This window comes from Osmerus mordax, chromosome 22, assembly GCF_038355195.1.
Source record: "Osmerus mordax isolate fOsmMor3 chromosome 22, fOsmMor3.pri, whole genome shotgun sequence".
NCBI lineage: Eukaryota > Metazoa > Chordata > Actinopteri > Osmeriformes > Osmeridae > Osmerus > Osmerus mordax.
Window position 1 is genome coordinate 2,271,606 of NC_090071.1, and position 20,583 is coordinate 2,292,188.

Sequence of the window (20,583 nt, forward strand, 5' to 3'; positions counted from 1 at the left end):
TTTTTGGGATCTGAATTTCACCATTCGAATTTTAGCTTGAATTTTTAAATTGAATTTTTGGGATCTGAATTTACTGTTCAAATTTGAGCCACCTGAATTTCTGAACCTTGAATTATTATTTTTTACATTGAAATACATTCCTATTTCAATTTTAAAGGAGTGAATTCAAAACCAACAAATTCGGTGGTATTTAAATTATAATATTAGGTATTCAATACCTTCAAATTCAAAACATTATTTGATATCACTGATTTGCTTCCATATATTTTTACCTGGAACAGCCTATAAAACCCAGTTTGTCCTGTAGGCGCGAGAAAAGGCTGACACCAAGCGGCTATTGAGAGAAAGTGGATTTAAAGTGAACAGGCATTTGATACCGACAGCCTACACAGGCTATATTTGTGAATTTGGTAAGGCTGTAAAATCAAGTTATATTATGATGTTTTGTCAGGTGTTTTGATGATAGGCTAACCAAATAAATGCTTTTTATAAACGCTAATAAGCCACGATGCCACATTAAGATACATTATCTCAGGTTTAAATGAAGCCAACACTGGTATCGTTCTATTAATGTGTCGCTGAAAGCTATTTCACCAGATCACTACAGAGCTCAGCGGCTAATCAGAGAATAGGCGTGCACAAAGTCGTGCTCGAAATGTATTTTCCGTTACTACCGGCGTTTCACGTACAAGGCTCAGTGTAGGCTAGCCTATGTATGTGAGGGGTGTGTCTTGAGAGCTCCACCTCCACCACCCTACGCGTTGAATAAAACCAAATCGCCCCATAGCATTGCTGCGACATACTCACGGAAACCTCATTATAGGTGCACTGTGAGCATTTGTACTACGAACGTAGCGTTTTTTACCTTATTTTTGGAAGACTAATCAACCAGAGAAGAAAATATGGTGAGTAGGTTAAAGGACATTTCAAACATTGTCAGGGAATCCACAATCGGAGAAATATCGTAGTTAGGTTAATACTTAGTATTTCATACTATGTCGTCGACTAAATATGGGCAGAATCGCGTTTTAGGCATTTATCAAGTCCACTTGTAGATAGCCTACCTATTTAATGGTATTGTACGGCTTTATACATGTTTTACACGATGTCAATTGGAAATGATTCGCGCCTATCTGTGGTGCGTCACGATTGAAGTGTCCATTTTGCCTCTACCGCGCTTAACTTTTGCGCGCTGCGGCTCGTCAGTCAGTGCGTCAACGAGTGGCGCAGCTGATTAATACTTGCATGGGGCGAATCACTGTTCTTTACTAGACTACTCAAGTTATTCCTCCAATGAACGGTTTTTTCCCAGTGACGCTGTAAGCGTAGCCTGTTTTATTTCTGATAACACGATGGCAAAAGCCTAGACCGATTTGAATGGTTACCAAATTAGAATTTCCACATTGAGCGGTACCTATAGGCCTTGGGGACCGCGAGGGTTAGGTTGGGCGTGTTTATTGCCTCCCTTGTCGGTTTGAATCGGTGATGTGGCTATTGCTACTGTTCACTCTTTAGTGGCCTCGAGCCAACGTATAAAAACCCTTAGCTCTTTGAGGGTAGATTGAGGCTGTGTCGACAAGTATTTGGGACGCCGTCTTTCATGTTTTGTTTGAGGTTATCAAGTTGGAGGCACCGTTTGTTTCCACGTGGCCAACGTAAAATTATCTTTAGCATTACTCATTCATAATACATCCATGCTATACTTTTTGCGCTGCGCAGCATACTTGCACACTTAAACCTTAATTGTTATAATCTTGGTGTGTAATCTGGGGTTATGACGAACCCTAAAGGATCAACATTTTTTAGGGAAGCACAAGGCGGGGGGAGGGGGATACATTCCCATAGGGATATGTCGGCTCCTTTGCTTCCTAATGAGGAGAAAGCTTTACTTTATAATCCTAAATTCATGTTCAAGCATGTTGTTTAGCCCTCTGATAATATGGGTCTTTAAAGGTTTGCAGTAGTCGGTTGTGAAATCGTTTTCTTAACATTCCTCTGTATTGCATCTCTTGCCCTTTTGGTTTTCAAATTCTCGCATGACTAAAGGCCTGGTTTGACACCCTGACTATAATTTACATTTAGTTTAAATGTGACTGCTGGTAGTCAGTTGTGAAAGTGTGAACACCAAGCCTACAGGGTTGTCTGCTTTTCACTGGGCCCTTTTGTGCTTTCTAACCGCCCATTTGGGACTAAACAGGAAGCTGGCCACATAGAAGGGGGGGCTACCTTGGCTAGCCCACTAAACTATGCATTAAAAGTAGGTTCTCGAGTGTTCACCAACCTCACGACAGGCTTTATGGAGCCAAGTGACGTCAGTAGACAAATTAGCACCATGTTAATCTGGAAAGGTCTATTTTAATCTGAAAAGGACTATGCTAATCGGAATACTCAGGAGCCAATGACAGGCCACTCTGAAATTTAAAACACAGGAAGTGGTTACTTTCACAACTGCTGTAAATGTAGAACAGGCGAAGCTATACAGGCCAACGTCTGGTGAATATTAACAAAGATGGCCTCTTACGCCACACCAGAGTCGTACGATTAGTGAAGTAGTATTTCGCAATTACACGAATGCAGTAGGTGTCAACACAAAAGAAGGGTTTTGTGATTCCCTAATTTGGTGACTGTTCAGGTGTATGGAGTAAACTGTACAGGAATAATGATACGTTTGCTCTGCTGGGTGAAAGTATAATGGAGGCCAGGAGTGGAACAGGGCAGTTAAAACGGGTGTACACAGAGGGGTGGGGGGGGTGGGGGGTGTGTGTGGGAGGAATTATTGACGCTCCCCTTTAAAATAGCTTACTGCTTAGCTAGCTGCCTTGCCCAAACTAGGCACCCCTCCTGTATCCTTGACTAGTGTCACCTACCCTGTCTGTTGATCTACAGGGCAGAACGTCTATACAAGCTGTTCTTCTTGTCTCTGGGTTTAAGGATTAGGAACAAATGTAACCTAAATTTGACTGCAGTGTTTGAGAACAGGAAGGACCTTATACCATATTGAGAATAGTCTAGCAATCACGAGTCGTTCTTTAGTATAGACAATTCCATATGGTTGCTTTGTAGATTGGTCTGAGGACTGGATCTGTAATCTTAGGGTTCTTCACCTCAAACATGGGGTCAGACTGAAATAACACTTGTTAGATGAGTCTGTATGGGTTTGGCATGCGTGTTGCTGTGGTGCTTTTATATTACTGTCACAGATGGGCACTTCTCACAATTTCCAATTTTAAATGAGACCATCAGTACCACCCACACATCCTGTCCTCTTCCCTTTAAAACTAATCACTCTAAATATTTGCACTGTAGGCCAAAGCAGTTATTCAGACTGGTGGACAACACGACGATCCGCTTCTGACACGTTTTGTTTTTAATACAATGGTGTCCTAACTTGTTGTCCTCCTCTCCACTCATCCGTCAACACGTTCCCCCTCGTCGGCAACATGCTAGAAATACTTCTGCAGGGTGCGGACTGGAAATTCACTGGCTTGGAGGCTAAAGTTTTGCTTACCCTTTGTGATAGGAAGATTTGTATCTTTGTTATCTCACCAATAGTCCAGGCCTTAGTTATTTATTTTTAATATTTGATTATCATAAGGTCAGAATCACACTAGGCCCTCCAGCTGACTACAACAGCATTGGGTTTTTGCATTTTTTTAAGTCGTAATAGGAAGGACTATCCTGTCATGAGTAAGCCACAGTTGCACTACACATGCTCACACAAATTGGGTCACAATGCAAGGGTATGCAAACTCATGACTCACACTGTCCTCCCTCGGTTTGCGCACCATGACCTGATTTATTTTCACCACGCCCATTAAGTTGGAGCTTACCTGTCATTTGTTCCCGACATTTGATTGACAGCCAGCCAGGTGGGGGAGCATGGTACAAGGTGTCCAACAAAAGCACAACCAGTGTTTTTGACCTAGATTATTGTCTAGATGTAGTAGAAGTGGATAGGAAATGGGTAAATTGATAAATAGGGAGGGAGTCAGGTGGCTGAGCGGTTAGAGAATCGGGCTAGTAATCAGAAGGTTGCTGGTTTGATTCCCGGTTTTGCGAAATGAGGTGGTGTCCTTGGGAAAGGCACTTCACCCTACTTGCCTCGGGGGAATGTCCCTGTACTTACTGTAAGTCGCTCTCGATAAGTGTCTGCTAAATGACAAAAAAAAAAAAAAAATGTTTACATACTCGCTCACGTTCATAGCTGCAGATGATTTACCATTCCCTCTCCTCAGCGTGAGTGTATCTCAGTCCACGTGGGCCAGGCTGGCGTCCAGATGGGCAACACCTGCTGGGAACTCTACTGTCTGGAGCATGGCATCCAGCCGGACGGTCAGATGCCCAGCGACAAGCCCGTGGGCGGGCACGATGACTCCTTTACCACCTTCTTCAGCAACACCGGCTCCGGGAAGTACGTTCCCCGAGCCATCTTTGTGGACCTGGAGCCCACAGTTATTGGTGAGTTGAGCATAAATAGGTAGATATTATAACCATGTAAATATTTTGTATGGTTATTCATTCCAAATGCTTTCATCCGAAATGAAAGTGCCCATACACAGCAGATGGCATACAGTAGATTTTAAATATATGCTACACAACAGCAAGCCAGATTTACGGATGACTAATCATCGTTGCCCAACGCTGATATAAAATTGAACACATGTTTGCGAAAGCGACTTGGCGATTTGAGTTGTGAACTGGTTCCTGTCATAACCGGGTCCTGTCTGTTCTCCAGATGAGGTGCGTACAGGAACATATCGTCAGCTGTTCCACCCCGAGCAGCTCATCTCTGGGAAGGAGGACGCTGCCAACAACTACGCTCGCGGGCACTACACCATCGGCAAGGAGATCATCGACTCGGTGCTGGACAGGATCCGCAAACTGGTACGCCCGAAAGACCGTGTGATCACGTGGATGTGACGGCTGTGCGCCTCTTGTCCTGAGAGTGTTTCAGACATACTGCATATATAGTTTGAAATGATGCGTGTCCCTACATCACTGATCTCCCTGTGTTTCTCTGTCTTTCCCCCCCTTAGGCAGATCAGTGTACCGGCCTCCAGGGCTTCCTGGTTTTCCATAGCTTTGGAGGGGGGACTGGTTCTGGGTTCACCTCCCTGCTCATGGAGCGTCTGTCGGTCGACTTCGGCAAGAAGTCCAAGCTGGAGTTTGCCATCTACCCAGCTCCTCAGGTGTCCACAGCTGTGGTGGAGCCCTACAACTCCATCCTGACCACCCACACCACCCTGGAGCACTCCGACTGTGCCTTCATGGTAGATAACGAGGCCATCTACGACATTTGCCGTAGAAACCTGGACATTGAACGTCCCTCCTACACCAACCTGAACCGTCTCATCAGCCAGATTGTGTCCTCCATCACTGCCTCCCTGCGCTTCGACGGAGCCCTCAACGTGGACCTGACAGAGTTCCAGACCAACCTGGTGCCCTACCCCCGCATCCACTTCCCCCTGGCCACCTACGCCCCGGTCATCTCTGCCGAGAAAGCCTATCACGAGCAGCTGTCCGTGGCGGAGATCACCAACTCCTGCTTCGAGCCCTCCAACCAGATGGTGAAGTGTGACCCTCGTCACGGTAAATACATGGCCTGCTGCCTGCTGTACCGCGGCGACGTGGTGCCCAAGGATGTCAACGTAGCCATCGGAAACATCAAAACCAAGAGGAGCATCCAGTTTGTGGACTGGTGTCCCACTGGCTTCAAGGTGGGCATCAACTACCAGCCCCCCACCGTGGTTCCTGGAGGAGACCTGGCCAAGGTCCAGAGGGCCGTGTGCATGCTGAGCAACACCACCGCCATCGCCGAGGCCTGGGCCAGGCTGGACCACAAGTTCGACCTGATGTACGCCAAGCGGGCCTTCGTGCACTGGTATGTGGGTGAGGGCATGGAGGAGGGAGAGTTCTCAGAGGCCAGAGAAGACATGGCAGCCCTGGAGAAGGATTACGAAGAGGTGGGGCTCGACTCATTTGAGGATGAAGAGGAAGGGGAGGAGTATTAGGAGGAGTGGAGGGAGCAACAAAGGAGGGACGGGTCCTCTACTGGCAAACATCACTGAGATGGAATTGCCTTTACATGACCATGCAGGGAGGAAGGAAGGAACAGCAGAACCTGCTTCAAGCCAATATATTTTCTCTACCAAAGAAACTTCTCATGTCTGACGATCTTTTCCAAGAAGGTTGACCAAGGAATTGTTCTTTGCCTTAATGAAAAATGCTGTCGCCATGAAAGTTTTCTTCGTTTATGACAGTACTGTCATCAACACTAAAGTTACTGCCAAGTAAATTCCTTTGGCCAACCTGATTATCTCAACCCCATGGTGTTCGGTCTTAATGGAAGTGATTTCTCCAACTTGGAGAGTTATTTTACATTACTGATAAGCTACACAATATTCTATTTCTTTCCTTTAAACCCAGCATGATTTTAGGACTCTTGATTTCCATGTTGTGTGTCTACTCTGCTGTCAAATTGCAGTTTTTATTTTATGATTGTAACGCATCAGGAAACTGTGGTGACTGGCACCCCTCCTTTGTAAATAAAGTTGTGTGATCTCAAATCAACAGACTCTTATTTTGAAGGGGGGGGGAACGGATGTGTAGCTGTGAAAGTTGCAGGAAGCGTCTCATTGAAGTCCGCATTCACTAAAAGGGTTAAGACCATAGATATAAAGACTGGTTAAGACGAGTCCTGTAAGAAGACGAGAAAACAATGCTGTCACTATCACCCTAATGTGTAAGCTGATGCAGGCGAATTAGAATAAAGTAACCAATGTCATAGAACAGTTACAATAAACCTATTAAAGACAGCGTAGAAGTAAAAGCGTTGAACCATTCCCACCCGAATTGCCATTTTACTTACTCAAACGACCAAATAAAACGATGTGAACGTTGGTGTTCACTTTTGAAATTGTCGAACGGGCGTGGTCTGTACGTAACGTCACCATTACGTTTAACATGTACACGGAAGTGAGACGACAGGAAAACCCAACGAAGACGCATGAAAGACGCATTTAGATAAACCAGGTAATTTCATCACACTGTAGTAAAATACCTTTTTAGCTATTATGATTGGAGTAGATATTTGTATGTGTAGCAATTCAAGATGTACGTGCCTGTGTAATTCGCTGCGACATTCTACTACGTGGCGCTAGCGTTACAGCTCAACCTAGTGCGGTGCTAGGTCACAACCTATAGTTACACTAATAATAGCTAATAGTTACAGTAATAATATGTGACGTTAGCGAAGAGAGCCAGGGAAAAGCCAACCGATCCGGCTAGCTGCGACGGGGACAGGTAGTTAGCTAATGTTGATGAATGCGATCAACGACCTTTACCCAATCGCAAGCTCACGCGTTGCACCAAAAACATGACTTCGCTTGTCTTAGTCCAAGCGCAGTCCATAGAAGTACTTTTTATGCTTGATTCCCCTTTCCCTTTAGGTGTGTATGTATATGTTGAGACATGTACCAGAGAGGATGGGTCAGGCCCTGTGTATCTGCTCCCGCGGCGCCCTCACCATCGACAACAAGCGATACTACTTCATCCAGAAACTTGATGAGGGGTAGGAATGTCTGTATGATGTTAAATACGATGGACGTGGCAGCCTAGTTCATGAGTGAACTGTCTTCCAATGTCAATTTACTTCCTGTATACTGCTCGACACAACCACTCCCACCCTTTAACTCTCATTTTGATTTGTGCTCCCCATCTCCACCACAGTGGGTTCAGCTATGTGGACCTGGTGGAGGGAGTGCAGGATGGCCACTTCTACGCCCTGAAGCGGATCCTGTGCCACGACCGCGAAGGGCGCCAGGAAGCTCAGACGGAGGTGGACATGCACCGCCTGTTCAACCACCCCAACATCCTGTCTCTGACGGCGCACACCTTCGTGGAGCGAGGGGGGAAGAGCGAGGCCTGGCTACTGCTACCGTACATCAGCGTCAGTCGCTTGGAGAACACACACACGCACATGCTCTCTCACACACGCTTTCACACACACAAGCACTCACACAAACACACGCTCTTACACACATACACACGCTCAAACACACATGCTCACATACACACACGCTCTATCTCACACACACACTCTCACACATGCTCTCTCTCACACACACACACATGCTCTCACACACACTCTCTCTCACACACACTCACACATGCACACTCACACACACACACTGTCATACACACACACGCACGCTCTGTACGTGAAACGGACACGGAGTGGGAAATACGTGCTCCATAGATTCCTCACTGTGTGTGTGTGTGTGTCATGCAGAAAGGTAGCCTGTGGTCTGTGCTGGAGAAGCTGAGAGACAAGGGCAGCGTGATGGCAGAGAGACGGGTCCTTCGCATCCTGCTGGGCATCTGTTCGGGCCTCAAGGCCATGCATGAAAGAGGCTACGCACACAGGTACAAACCTCTCCCCTCACATCCACCACAGGTACAGGCCTCTCCCCTCACATCCACCACAGGTACAAACCTCTCTCCCCTCACATCCACCACAGGTACAGGCCTCTCCCCTCACATCCACCACAGGTACAGGCCTCTCCCCTCACATCCACCACAGGTACAAACCTCTCCCCTCACATCCACCACAGGTACAGGCCTCTCTCCCCTCACATCCACCACAGGTACAGGCCTCTCTCCCCTCACATCCACCACAGGTACAGGCCTCTCTCCCCTCACATCCACCACAGGTACAGGCCTCTCTCCCCTCACATCCACCACAGGTACAGGCCTCTCTCCCCTCACATCCACCACAGGTACAGGCCTCTCTCCCCTCACATCCACCACAGGTACAGGCCTCTCCCCTCACATCCACCACAGGTACAGGCCTCTCCCCTCACATCCACCACAGGTACAGGCCTCTCTCCCCTCACATCCACCACAGGTACAAACCTCTCCCCTCACATCCACCACAGGTACAGGCCTCTCTCCCCTCACATCCACCACAGGTACAGGCCTCTCCCCTCACATCCACCACAGGTACAAACCTCTCCCCTCACATCCACCACAGGTACAGGCCTCTCTCCCCTCACATCCACCACAGGTACAGGCCTCTCCCCTCACATCCACCACAGGTACAGGCCTCTCCCCTCACATCCACCACAGGTACAGGCCTCTCTCCCCTCACATCCACCACAGGTACAGGCCTCTCTCCCCTCACATCCACTCTTCCCCCACAGCTCTCACGATCACCACAGAAGTTGTGACACAAGTTATGTTGATGTGAGGTTAGAGAGGTTCGGTGGTACCTTATCAAAGGCATAGTCCCCTTTCACCATACACAGGCACATTTGACAAAGTCTTTGGCCTCTGCATTCCAGGGACCTGAAGCCCACCAACGTTCTCCTTGAAGAGGAAGACCGGCCCTTGCTGATGGACCTGGGCTCCATGAACCGATCCAGGATAGAGGTCCGGGGGACCAGAGAAGCCATGACTGTTCAGGTGAGGCCAATGCCTTCTCTCACGGCAACGCAGCCAGGACCTCGGCAACAGGCCCCACCAAGAGGTTGTAAATTATGTTTTTGTTTACATTTACATTTAGTCATTTAGCATCTTATCCAGAGCGACTTACAATAAGTACAGGGACATTCCCCAGAGGCAAGTAGGGTGAACTGCCTTGCCCAAGGACACAACGTCATTTTTGCACGGCCAGGAATCGAACCGGCAACCTTCTGATTACTAGCCTGATTCCCTAACCGCTCAGCCACCTGACTCCCTCCTTTAGTATTCAAGCTAATTCTATATCGTCTTTCTATTTCCTGCCCCCACACACGCACACGCATATATACACATCTCTTCTTTCTTTCTTAATAAAACATTTCTCTCCTCGGTCCTGCCCCTCTCCCACCGCGGGTGTCTTGCTTCTGTAGGACTGGGCGGCCCAGAGGTGCACCATCTCCTACAGGGCTCCGGAACTCTTCAACGTGGACAGCCACTGCGTCATCGACGAGCGCACCGACATCTGGGTGAGCCGGCCTAAAGCATCAAGCCTCAACTACGATATGAGTGTGTGTGTGTATGCTGTATGTATATATACATATACATAATGTGTGTGTTTGGTACGTTGGCCATCTGTTTGCCTATGGAATAACTGGGTAGCTGCCAGCTCGTTCTTTGAGCTCGTTCTCGTTCTGTGTGCAGTGATAACAAAAATAAGGGTGTGTCCAACTAGAACGTGTCATTAATAAAGCGACCTTTGAGGGTAGAAAGTCTGTGACGCATGTTCACTGATTATAAATATTTACATTTAGTCATTTAGCAGACGCTCTTATCCAGAGTGACTTACAGTAAGTACAGGGACATTCCCCCCCGAGGCAAGTAGGGTGAAGTGCCTTGCCCAAGGACACAATGTCACTTTGCACGGCGGGGAATCGAACTAAAAACCTTCTGATTAATAGCCCGACTCCCTAACCACTAAGCCATTTGACTTCCATATATACTGCTATGAGAGTGTGTCTTGGGGAAGAGAGCTGACTCTCGTTCTTTTTCTCTCCTTTCTCTTCCTCCCCTCCCCTCTCCCAGTCCCTAGGTTGTGTGCTGTATTGTATGATGATGCTGGAGGGACCCTATGATCTGATCTTCCAGAAGGGGGATAGTGTGGCACTAGCCGTCCAGAATCCCATCCACATCCCTCAGTCTTGCAGGTCAGACGACCGGGCAGCTGCTATTTACTATTTCACCAAATGCGAATCGTAGCTTCCCTTTTTGGGATTTCTGTGATTTTCCGAAGATTCAAAGTAGCACCAAGTTCTTACCGGAGAACCACACCAGTAGATATGGGTTCCAGGGAGGTTCCAAACTGCTCTTTTGTAACGCAGAACTTTATAACAATTGTGTTTGTTTTTTGATTTCCAGTTACTCCGAGGGCCTGCAGATGCTGCTGAGCTCCATCCTGGTCTCCAACCCCCAGGAGAGACCTGACATCAACTGGGTGCTGGACCAGGTCCATGACCTCCTGGCCCGCAGCCCCACCACCCAGACCAACATGGTCTGACGCTCCACAAGATGCAGCGCTGATGGAGAAAGTGGGCTTTTGTCTTGGCGGTTGCTTTGTTACGAGGAAAAAAAACGTGGAAAAAAACAAACAGATTGGATCAGGGGTGAATTGCCTCCTGAATGTCATTGGAGGAATGTTTGCGTATGTCGTAGGTGCCTCAAGTTTGCCCTCTGCTGCACCGCACCTGACCAAGGACAGGACCCAGACCCCCCCTCTGTCCACCTGGTCTGCTGCTGGTTCTTCTATTTATTAACCAGGTACATCAGTTAAGAACACATCGCTCATTTACAACCTGGTGTTTGTTGGCTCTACCTCTGTGTGTGTGTGTGTACCAGATCTCTAGGAGTCTGATGGGTTAAAGCAAAACGGTGATGGAACCATGACTGGCTTGAGAAGCAGATTGGAGCGTCCTCCGGCTTTGCTCAAATCTGTTCTTTTCCCGACATACGCCTCGGAGGCTCTGGTAGCAGGGGTGCCCAGGGCGATGCTTGGACACCTCCTAACCCCCTCATAGTTTGGACAGCCCTTAAGTTTGAACTAGGCTCCTCTGGGCTCGTCCCTGCTACCTTCCCGACAATACGCCTCTGCTTTGGGCAGCTCAGGGGTCTGCCCCTGCCCTCACCCCCTGCCCTCACCCCCACCCCCCCCGCCCACAACCCAAATGCTGCAGTGTAGAACACAGTGAGGCGCGAGCACCCGTCACCAAGCTATGTGCGACGCGTGCGAGACTCCACCGCTTGCCTGTCAAACGCAGGCCACGGCCAGCTGCTGCTGGGAAAGGAAGGGGTCGTTGGAGACACGTCGAACATGTCTGCTCCGAATGGGCTCGCTGTGGGTCGTCATAGAAACTCGTTGCGCCCAGCATGAACGGACCAGCTGTAAGATGATTGTTGTTGTTGAACATTTACAGTCTGGCCACGGTTGTGATTCCAAGCGGTTACCATGGAAAGGGAAAAACATCATAGGACGTCTCTGCCCTGTTTGAGACCCCAGATACGATGGTGAACTTTTGAGTTTTGTTAACTGTTATCGGGATTGATTGTTGATCAGTCGTGCTGTTTTTTTCAGTTACATGAGTATGCCTTTATTATTTATTTTCCCCTGCCCAGTTCAGACTTGAGTTATATGAAGGTATTCTTGATTTGGTGTTATCTGAATGTGTTTTATTGGAAATGGTTGAACCTGTCTTTGGTCCTCACTTAAAAAGGGTATTTGTGTGTTTGTTGAATGGATAATTAATAAATGTAAGACATCACACACTGATCATGTCAAATAGCCCAGAACAGAATTAATCTTCAGGAAGGAAACCGTTTTTGGCCATTTGGATGACTTGCTTCTAGCATTATTTGCCGACTTGTGGTGTTGACTGTAAAGACCAGCTTCCTGTCAACATGAAGCTAACTGCATCACATCACTTTATCATGAAACTATTTATAAATAAATACAACATTCCAAGATTCCTGCCATGTTTGAAAATTATTTGTGAGGTTGCTAACCTGATTTAGGCGGAAGTGAGTCATAACGGCTTTGTCCAGAAGGTGGTGCCAGCAACTCAGTCCAAGGATTCTTCCCTCCCACTCATCCCATCTGTGTGTGTGTGGGTGTGTGTAGGTGTGTGGTCTAAAATATACAAAACAATTATCAGAAACTGTTTAGGTGGATGTATTTACTGCTGCGGGGGTCTTGGAGGTTAACTGATATCATACCTCACTCTTTGTCCTAATCAATCTCAGGCGACCCCAACCTTACCACACACGTACACACCGTGGCGATCATAAACAGAACGTGCTCTACTTAGAAAGGGCAAATCAAACACACACTGGAATGCTTTATACACACACACCAAACAGTGCCACCCCACCCTTCCTCCATGCACACACACTACAATATAGGGATTCATTAGGCTTTAATTAACGTTTTCTCCAACTACAACCTCCTACTCCGAGCCCACCCATCTCCCAGACTCCCCTGAGAGCAAATTCATTATGCAGACACTATGTTTATGGGTTTAGCCCTCACTAGTCTCTCACACACACACACAGACCTGTCGTCTCCCCACCTTTATGTTCATCATGTGACTGTGAGGGGCTGAAATGATGTCATGCTATACAAGCGCAAGGTCACAGCAATGCAGGCTGCCATTTTAACACCCAATTCCCCTGTTTTCCAATTGTCGGTCAGTAAAGGAGATAGGCTATCAGAAGTGTGTGTGTCTGTGTGTTGATGGGAAATGGGTTGGAAGTCTCGGATTTTGCTGTAGCAGTTAATTGGTGTGTGTGTGTTCGCACTTGCTGTAGGTGTATATCCTTGTGTATGCCAAATACCGAAGGTAATAACTCGGCCACTCACTGGCTCTCACATCATAAACCATTGGTGCGCTTTATTGATTTGGCGGTGAATCAATTAGTGAATTATTTAATTAGCCGAGCATTATGGGTCAGTTTTAAGATGCCCCCACCTTGCAGTGAACCCAGGTCTCTCTAAATCATTACCTGCGTGTGTGTGTGCGCATTCATCAGTTTAGTAAGATAAATGATATGCTTTCATAGCAGATAAAAAAAACACAAAATGAATTTGGTCATCAATGAAATCAGATGACTCCCTGGTACATACGCATGATTAGTTTTAAGACACACACAGATATTTATTTCAGGCGGTGTCCTTTTAAAACAACGTTAAGGATTCTGAACCCTCAGAGGCAGTGGGGACCCAGTGGGTCCGCGTGCCACAACAGGAGAAAAAAAAACCTCAAACATTACATTCGCCCTGTTGAGTGGTTGAGTTATGATCGCCACTTATCACCGAGGAGTTTATTTATTTATTTCAAAGAGCTGCTCTTTGCCTGCTCATTAATTCCATTTACATTTACATTTAGTCATTTAGCAGACGCTCTTATCCAGAGCGACTTACAGTAAGTACAGGGACATTCCCCCCGAGGCAAGTAGGGTGAAGTGGACTCAACATTTTGCACGGCCGGGAATCGAACTGGCAACCTTCTGATTACTAGCCCGATTCCCTCACCGCTCAGCCACCTGACTCCTGTCAGTTCTGGGGGACTGTTTGGGTTAAAATGCATAATGAGTTCATTAAAGGGGATTGGAGTAATCAAGAAAGGTATTGCCTTAATTACTGGCAGAAGGCCAACACCTTCTCAGTGAAACCTGGCAACCTATCCTGTCCGCTACGAACGCTAATTTAATTAAGTATACAAAATGCTACGCGGTAACGTCGCCCTCGGGGGGCAATTACGGTGCTGGAGATTGAAAGATCTCCACCGGGGGTATTTTACTGACTGGCAGGAGATTGCCTATGTCAGTTAGCTGATTGCATTGATTATATTGATTTGTAACAGCTTTTCGGGTAATTTCATCTGCAAAGGTGAGAGCAACACGTTGGCACGCGGACTTTTTTATTTATCTTTTCTTTATTTAGGCTCTTGGCTGGTGTGCAAAGTGATTAGAGGAGAGTGGGGCCCAACAATAAGTCTCTTTTGGGGAGGGGAGGTGGAGGGGCAAGCGGGGAGTTCGTAGGATCGATAGTTTTTTATTTGTCACAGGGTCAGCGCAGGTTGGGTGTTATTGATGCTTTTAAAGGCATCACAACTCTTTTACCGGCGGCACGTAATGTGCTGATCGAGGCAGGAAAGTGGCATAAACGGGCAAAGAGGGCGAACGAGCGCGCGGACACTCAAACAAGTACACATGGAGTAAAGCAATGTGCATTTTCTCATCAGAGCTTCCTGATTGACTAGTGCCCTGACCCTTTCTGTGAACCCACACCAATCACGTTTTGTGATTTCAGTCACATAACATCCATGCTAAACCTATAGTCAAAGTTCTGTGGACTAAACATTGTCATAGCAGGGAAGAAAATGCTCTGAAGTTAAGGTGTCCCACATTACCCAATGTCCAGAGCGACCTACAGTAAGTACAGGGACATTCTCCCCGAGGCAAGTAGGGTGAAGTGCCTTGCCCAAGGACACACATTATTTGGCCGGGAATCGAACCAACAACCTTCTGATTGATAGCCCGACTCCCTAACCGCTCAGCCATCTGACAATCCCCTAAATAACACCATCCTCGGATTACATATCACAAGACGATCTAGGTTCTCAAGACGGCAGCACACCACTGTCCCACTCCCAGAGGACAGAGCGCCAGATTCTAATTGGTGGATGAGCAGACCATTAACAAAGATTAGGAAAACGGGATGACGAGATAATCCAGCATTGCCGCAGTCGTTAGGGGCGACTGAGAAGGGAGAGCCAATTAGCTGATTAAACAGCGGCACTGGGGTCCACAGGCAGCAGGCAAGGGGCGGGGCCTGGTGATTGATGGACAAGGGGGCGTGAGGGGGAGTGTTTGCGTAGCTTGTCAGGGAGTTGTCGTTGAATGAGTGAAATGTCTTCATCAATTTGGAGCTATTACCATGTCAAAGGGAGAAGATGGTGCTTAGGCAAAGAGGGGAGGGGGAAGGAGAGGAGGGGGTGTCGGAGGGGGGTAGGGGTGAGTGTGTCCATCTGTGCAGCTCAGGCTGTTAGGCAGGTGCTCTGTCTGACACACACTTGTACGCACACACCTGCAAAAACAAATACCTGTGCCAAAGCAGAAAGTTGTGGCTAATGTCAAAACAAGCTTTTACAGCGGCTGCAGATGCTTGCAAGTCACTGACGAACAACACCGGTGATGCATGTGCATACGCTTCCAACTACATACCTTAACACACACACACACACCACACACACACTGGCCCCGGGCCCCGCCCAAACAGGCTGGTTTACCGTAAGGCTGTTTAATTTTCCTGAAATAGGGCTGTGACAGCTGTGTCATGCTGATGAGATGGTGCGGGGAGGAGAGTGGCAGGCTGTCAGTGCCGGCTCATCTGTCTCCCTCCTCATACTGCTGACCAGCTTCTCACAGCCTGTCATCACGGGAGTCAGGTGGCTGAGCGGTGAGGGAGTCGGGCTAGTAATCTGAAGGTTGCTAGTTCGATTCCCGGCCATGTCAATTGACTTTGTGTCCTTGGGCAAGGCACTTCACCCTACTTGCCTCGGAAGGAATGTCCCTGTACTTACTGTAAGTCGCTCTGGATAAGAGCATCTGCTAAATGTAAATGTTATCTCTTTAGCACAGCTGGCACCGTCCACTCTGGCCCTGGTAAGCACAGGTATGACAGGTGTGTGTGTGTGTGAGAGAGAGAGTATTACAAAATGTGTTGGTACGTGTCTCCATACTTTTAGAGTTTTATGTCTGAAACATTGCACTTTCCCTATTTGTTGCATGTGTGTGTGTCTGTATGTGTTTGTTTTACTGGATTATCTGGACAGGATGTGTTTTACATCAATGCATTTGTATTAGAAACATGTAAACTATCCATTTGCGTGTCCTTAATTTGTGTGTGTGTGTGTGTGTGAGATTGATGCTGCAGAGGACTGAGGTAATAACAGAGAGCTGTTTTTTATTTCACCTCTATTGATTGTTATGGGTCCCCATATCACCTGACCTGGCTCAATTATGCCAATTGGATAGTGCAGTGATACCGTAAGATTGCTGGGACAGGAAAAAGCTAAGGAAAGAGAGAATGGAGGGGACGGGTGGGTAGAGAGACTGGGGGGGTGGGGGGTATCAGAGAGAACACAGAGGCAGTCAGGTGGCTGTGTGGTTAGGGAATCGGGCTAGTAATCGGAAGGTTGTGGGTTCGATTCCCGGCTGTGTCAAATGACGTTGTGTCCTTGGGCAAGGCACTTCACCCTACTTGCCTCAGGGGGATGTCCCTGTACTTACTGTAAGTCGCTCTGGATAAGAGCGTCTGCTAAATGACTAAATGTAAATGTAAACACAGGTGTGTGTTTGAGAGAGAGGGGGTGGGGGGGGGTGAGAAGATGTGGTAGATGAGAGAAAAAATGTTGGAGGAAAACATCACTCTGGACATATTACTTAGAGTGAAGCGGGATGGGCTTTGAAATGTTAGTGATGTAATTTCCACCTGTCAATCACATTTCGCTGCGATAAATGTGTAGCCATTACATAAATGAGATGTTGACGTGTGGCTCTCTGCATGCATAAATATATATATAGTGTTCACACACACACACTCAAATACACACAGACAGCATAGTGACATTTAGATATACAGAGAGGAAAAGGAGTTCCAAACTTATTATTGGAACATGAGTTATGGAGTACAGTTGAGTTTTTCCCGTAAAAACTGCACAACATCTGTGAGAGGCTGGACTTTTGAGAACACAACGTTTGGAGACGCACCGTCCGGAGGCCTCCGCCTACAAGCCGCCGCCCAGAGGCCTCCTCCCTCAGCACTGTCACACAGATGGATCGCCCAGGCTGTTGAAGCCGCCTTTGAACCCGGAGATCCCCCCCGTCTATCCCGACGCCATGGCACGGCACAAAGGCAAACACTCTCAGAAGGCACCGTCGACTGGAACAAGGCCTGCATTCATGCCTGCGTTAGCAGGTGGAGAGGAGGAAATATACGCCACAGTCAAAGTCAGCTTTGAGATACTCCATCACTCACGGGGAGAAAACCTGGGCCAGGAGAGGTTAACTTCTTGGCAAATACTCTGAAGTTCTTGGAGAGGGTAAAGAACACCATCACATTTCAATTATGCCGGACGCTTGGCGCAAAGTAAATAAGATTAGTTTATGTTTGCTTTTTCAACATGAATCGCTGTCAGGCGAGTGTGGTTAGTTGGGTTGAGCTTTTCCGAGGTCAGAGGGATTCCTTTTCTTCTAGATTAATTTGAGGTGTTACTGTTCTGTTGGTCAAAGTACACATGTAGATGAAGTACTCTTCACTGTTCATTTTTAGCCTGTTTTGAACTTTACATTGTGTGATTGTGAAATTTCTATCACCAACAAATGACATTGAGGAACATAAAAGACACAATGTCAAATTAAAATCTTTCATTTTCTCTTTCTTTCTTTCTTTCTTTCTCTTTCCTTCCCTCCTACCTCCGAGATGTAAACAGACCCCTAAGGAGAAGGTAATGGCTCTGAGATCCATCGCACCCCTCAGCCTCCCTCCCACCTTGCCGTGTGGGTCGACAGAGCAGAAGTGGGGGATCCAGGAGAGGGGGGACTCTCGGCCTCCCAGGCCCAGGGAGGGGCTGCATCTGTGGGGGGGTTTAATTAAAGCAAGTGGCTGCCTCTCGGCCTGGTCCCCTGCTTCACATTACAACCTGCTGCCAGGGGTTAACTGGCCTGATAAATGGGATCTGCCGGGGGGAAAAACACACACAAATGCACCGCCTGTTTGCTGCCTCCCTGCTTCCCCCCCCCCCACACACACACACACAAATACATACAAATACCATGCCTGTCCATGTAAGAATCACAAAAATAGTCAAGCACACATTCCAAAATGTTAACACAAACAGAGCCATTTTCATTTTAGTCACATATTCACTCATGCGGGGAATCCTACTATGTGGCTGGGTGGTCAACACAGGACCACACATGCAAACACACACACTTTACAATTTACCTGGTTGGTCCACTAGGGTCATCCTGTAACACTGTAATTGAAAGAGTTCCGAACGAGTGCTCGTTAAGTCTCTGATTGGTCAGAGGCGTTAACGAGCTAGGCCCAATGCTGTGACATCTGGTGACTGAATGTAAAATTGAAACTAGTATCTCCATTAGCTTGGAGTGGCTACATCTGCCAGCACCACCCCTCTCTCTCTCTCTCTCTCTCTCTCTCTCTCTCTCTCTCTCTCTCTCTCTCTCTCTCTCACACACACATGCAGTCTTTAGCCTCCAGACATGTAGTGGTATCCATTATGGAGTCTCTGGCTTTGATGTTGTATTGCTGTAGTATGAGGGCTGAGAGGTTAAGGTCTTTGTTTTGGCCATGAGGAATTAATATTATGTGTGTGTGTGTGAGAGAGAGAGAGTGACAGAGAGAGGGGGGGTGGATAGAAAAAAAAGAGAGACTGTTTTTCAAAGGCCGAATGATGATGCAAAACATCTCCTGCTCTAGTGACCTTCACCAAGATGACTCCTGTGTGTGTCTGTGTGTGTGTTTGTGTGCAGAAGGGTGACATGCCACTTGTGCCTTAGTTTCTTCATAAATCTTCGGTCCTAATCAAAGCGGAGGACCGGGCCATTAATAACCCTCTGTGGTCGCCCTGACGACAGAGTACAATGCGCCTAATGGAACAATTTATTTCCATAATGCTGCATTGTCACCGCAGCCACGCAGCCGGTCACACTGCAAGGGTGGAAAAGGGTGGGGGGAGAGGGTGCGGGGAGGGGAATAGAGAACGAAAACTGTGTGAGAAATATATGCTACATTTAGAAAGAATGCGAAGAAAAGAGTAAGACAAGTAAAGAGACGGAAGGAATGAAAGGACAGGTAAGAGTAAGGAAGAAAGGGAGAGAGGGCGAGAAACCCGTTAGCGGGGGCGGAGGGAGTAGTAGAGTTCTAATTAACGAATGAAGTTTGGTGTCGGGGGGCGGTGTGAACTAGGACGACGCAATGAATCAGACTCCGACAGCAGCACCCTTTCAGCTTGTCACCACCTCTGACAGAACGTCCAATTATCGGACTGCTAATTCTTCGGTTAGCTCGCTCCCGGTCAGTCCTGCCCTGGCACCGCTGGACCAAACAGAATATTCCCTGTGTCGGATTTGTAACAGAACACCCGGTCTCCGTCTGTAAAGAAGGTGACAAATATATTTTTGATTAATTTTGAAACTCATTGGATTGTCCTGATAGGTCAAGGTATATGGGAAGAACGTCACCTGACGCGCTCTACCTTGACACCTTCCACACACTCAAAAACACACACACAAAACACACGTGGCCCACTGACTACGTGCGGCTACTTGTCTTGTTGCACACATTTAGCGGAAAACTCGGATTAGACAGTCGGGCCATGACAGGGGGCGGGAGGACGGATCAAAGCCAATTAGTCAACAGGACTGAGAATGATGAGCTCACTGACCTTTCACCTTCCGAACAGGTTCTCCTGGCGCGGTGAGGGAGAGGAGAATGTAGGATGAACAGAGGGGGAAACATAGGAAATAGACAGATGTGCAAAGAGCAATGGACCATCGTAATGTCCCAGACACACACACGCCCACGCCCAGATGGACAGTCTAAGTGAAGGGTTAATTAAGTCAGACGATTGGAATGGGAGGACGCACATTCAGACTTGTAATTAATCATGCGTGTCTGGTTTTATTCAAGAACCAATCATTATTCAGATGAACACGACTGGTGTTGCGCATCGCACACATCGCGATATAGTTTAAAACAATCCTCTCCAAACACAAACGGTTTCAAGTGCAACAGTTTGTTTACTCAAGTGCAACTGTTTAATTGTTTCACTGCCGTGAGATTCTTAAGGACGTTCGTGTCCATTGCAACTCCTGCTAAGGAAATGCCAGATGTTTTGGTGTTGTATGCGACTTTGGTCAGGATCTCCAAGGGGCGAAGTAGCCTAAGTGACCTCGTGTCAGCATGTCAACATGTCTATACGGTGACAATTTAATCAATCCAAGACCACCAGGAAAATCGACAAGTCCCTGATATACTTCTCAGAGTTT

At 47.4% G+C, this 20,583-nt stretch overlaps 2 protein-coding genes across 3 annotated transcripts; both read left to right on the plus strand.

The window, feature by feature from the left end:
* The first annotated feature begins 783 nt into the window (after window positions 1-783).
* LOC136966555 (tubulin alpha chain-like) lies at window positions 784-6,566 on the plus strand. The gene is made up of 4 exons (XM_067261060.1): window positions 784-905; window positions 4,236-4,458; window positions 4,736-4,884; window positions 5,037-6,566. The coding sequence occupies exons 1-4, from the start codon at window positions 903-905 to the stop codon at window positions 6,009-6,011; spliced, it is 1,350 nt and encodes a 449-aa protein (XP_067117161.1). The 5' UTR covers window positions 784-902; the 3' UTR covers window positions 6,012-6,566.
* A 415-nt stretch (window positions 6,567-6,981) lies between these two features.
* Window positions 6,982-11,229, plus strand: stk16 (serine/threonine kinase 16). 2 transcript variants are annotated; one of them, XM_067260332.1, is made up of 9 exons: window positions 6,982-7,032; window positions 7,449-7,570; window positions 7,729-7,948; window positions 8,291-8,424; window positions 9,342-9,462; window positions 9,891-9,986; window positions 10,543-10,664; window positions 10,876-11,045; window positions 11,170-11,229. In XM_067260332.1, exons 2-8 carry the CDS (start codon window positions 7,455-7,457, stop codon window positions 11,012-11,014), a joined length of 948 nt encoding a protein of 315 aa, XP_067116433.1. In that variant the 5' UTR covers window positions 6,982-7,032; window positions 7,449-7,454; the 3' UTR covers window positions 11,015-11,045; window positions 11,170-11,229. The 2 variants fall into 2 exon arrangements, with proteins under 2 accessions (XP_067116433.1, XP_067116432.1); XM_067260331.1 differs by lacking the exon at window positions 11,170-11,229 and having other exon boundaries at window positions 10,876-11,155.
* Window positions 11,230-20,583: the final 9,354 nt, after the last annotated feature.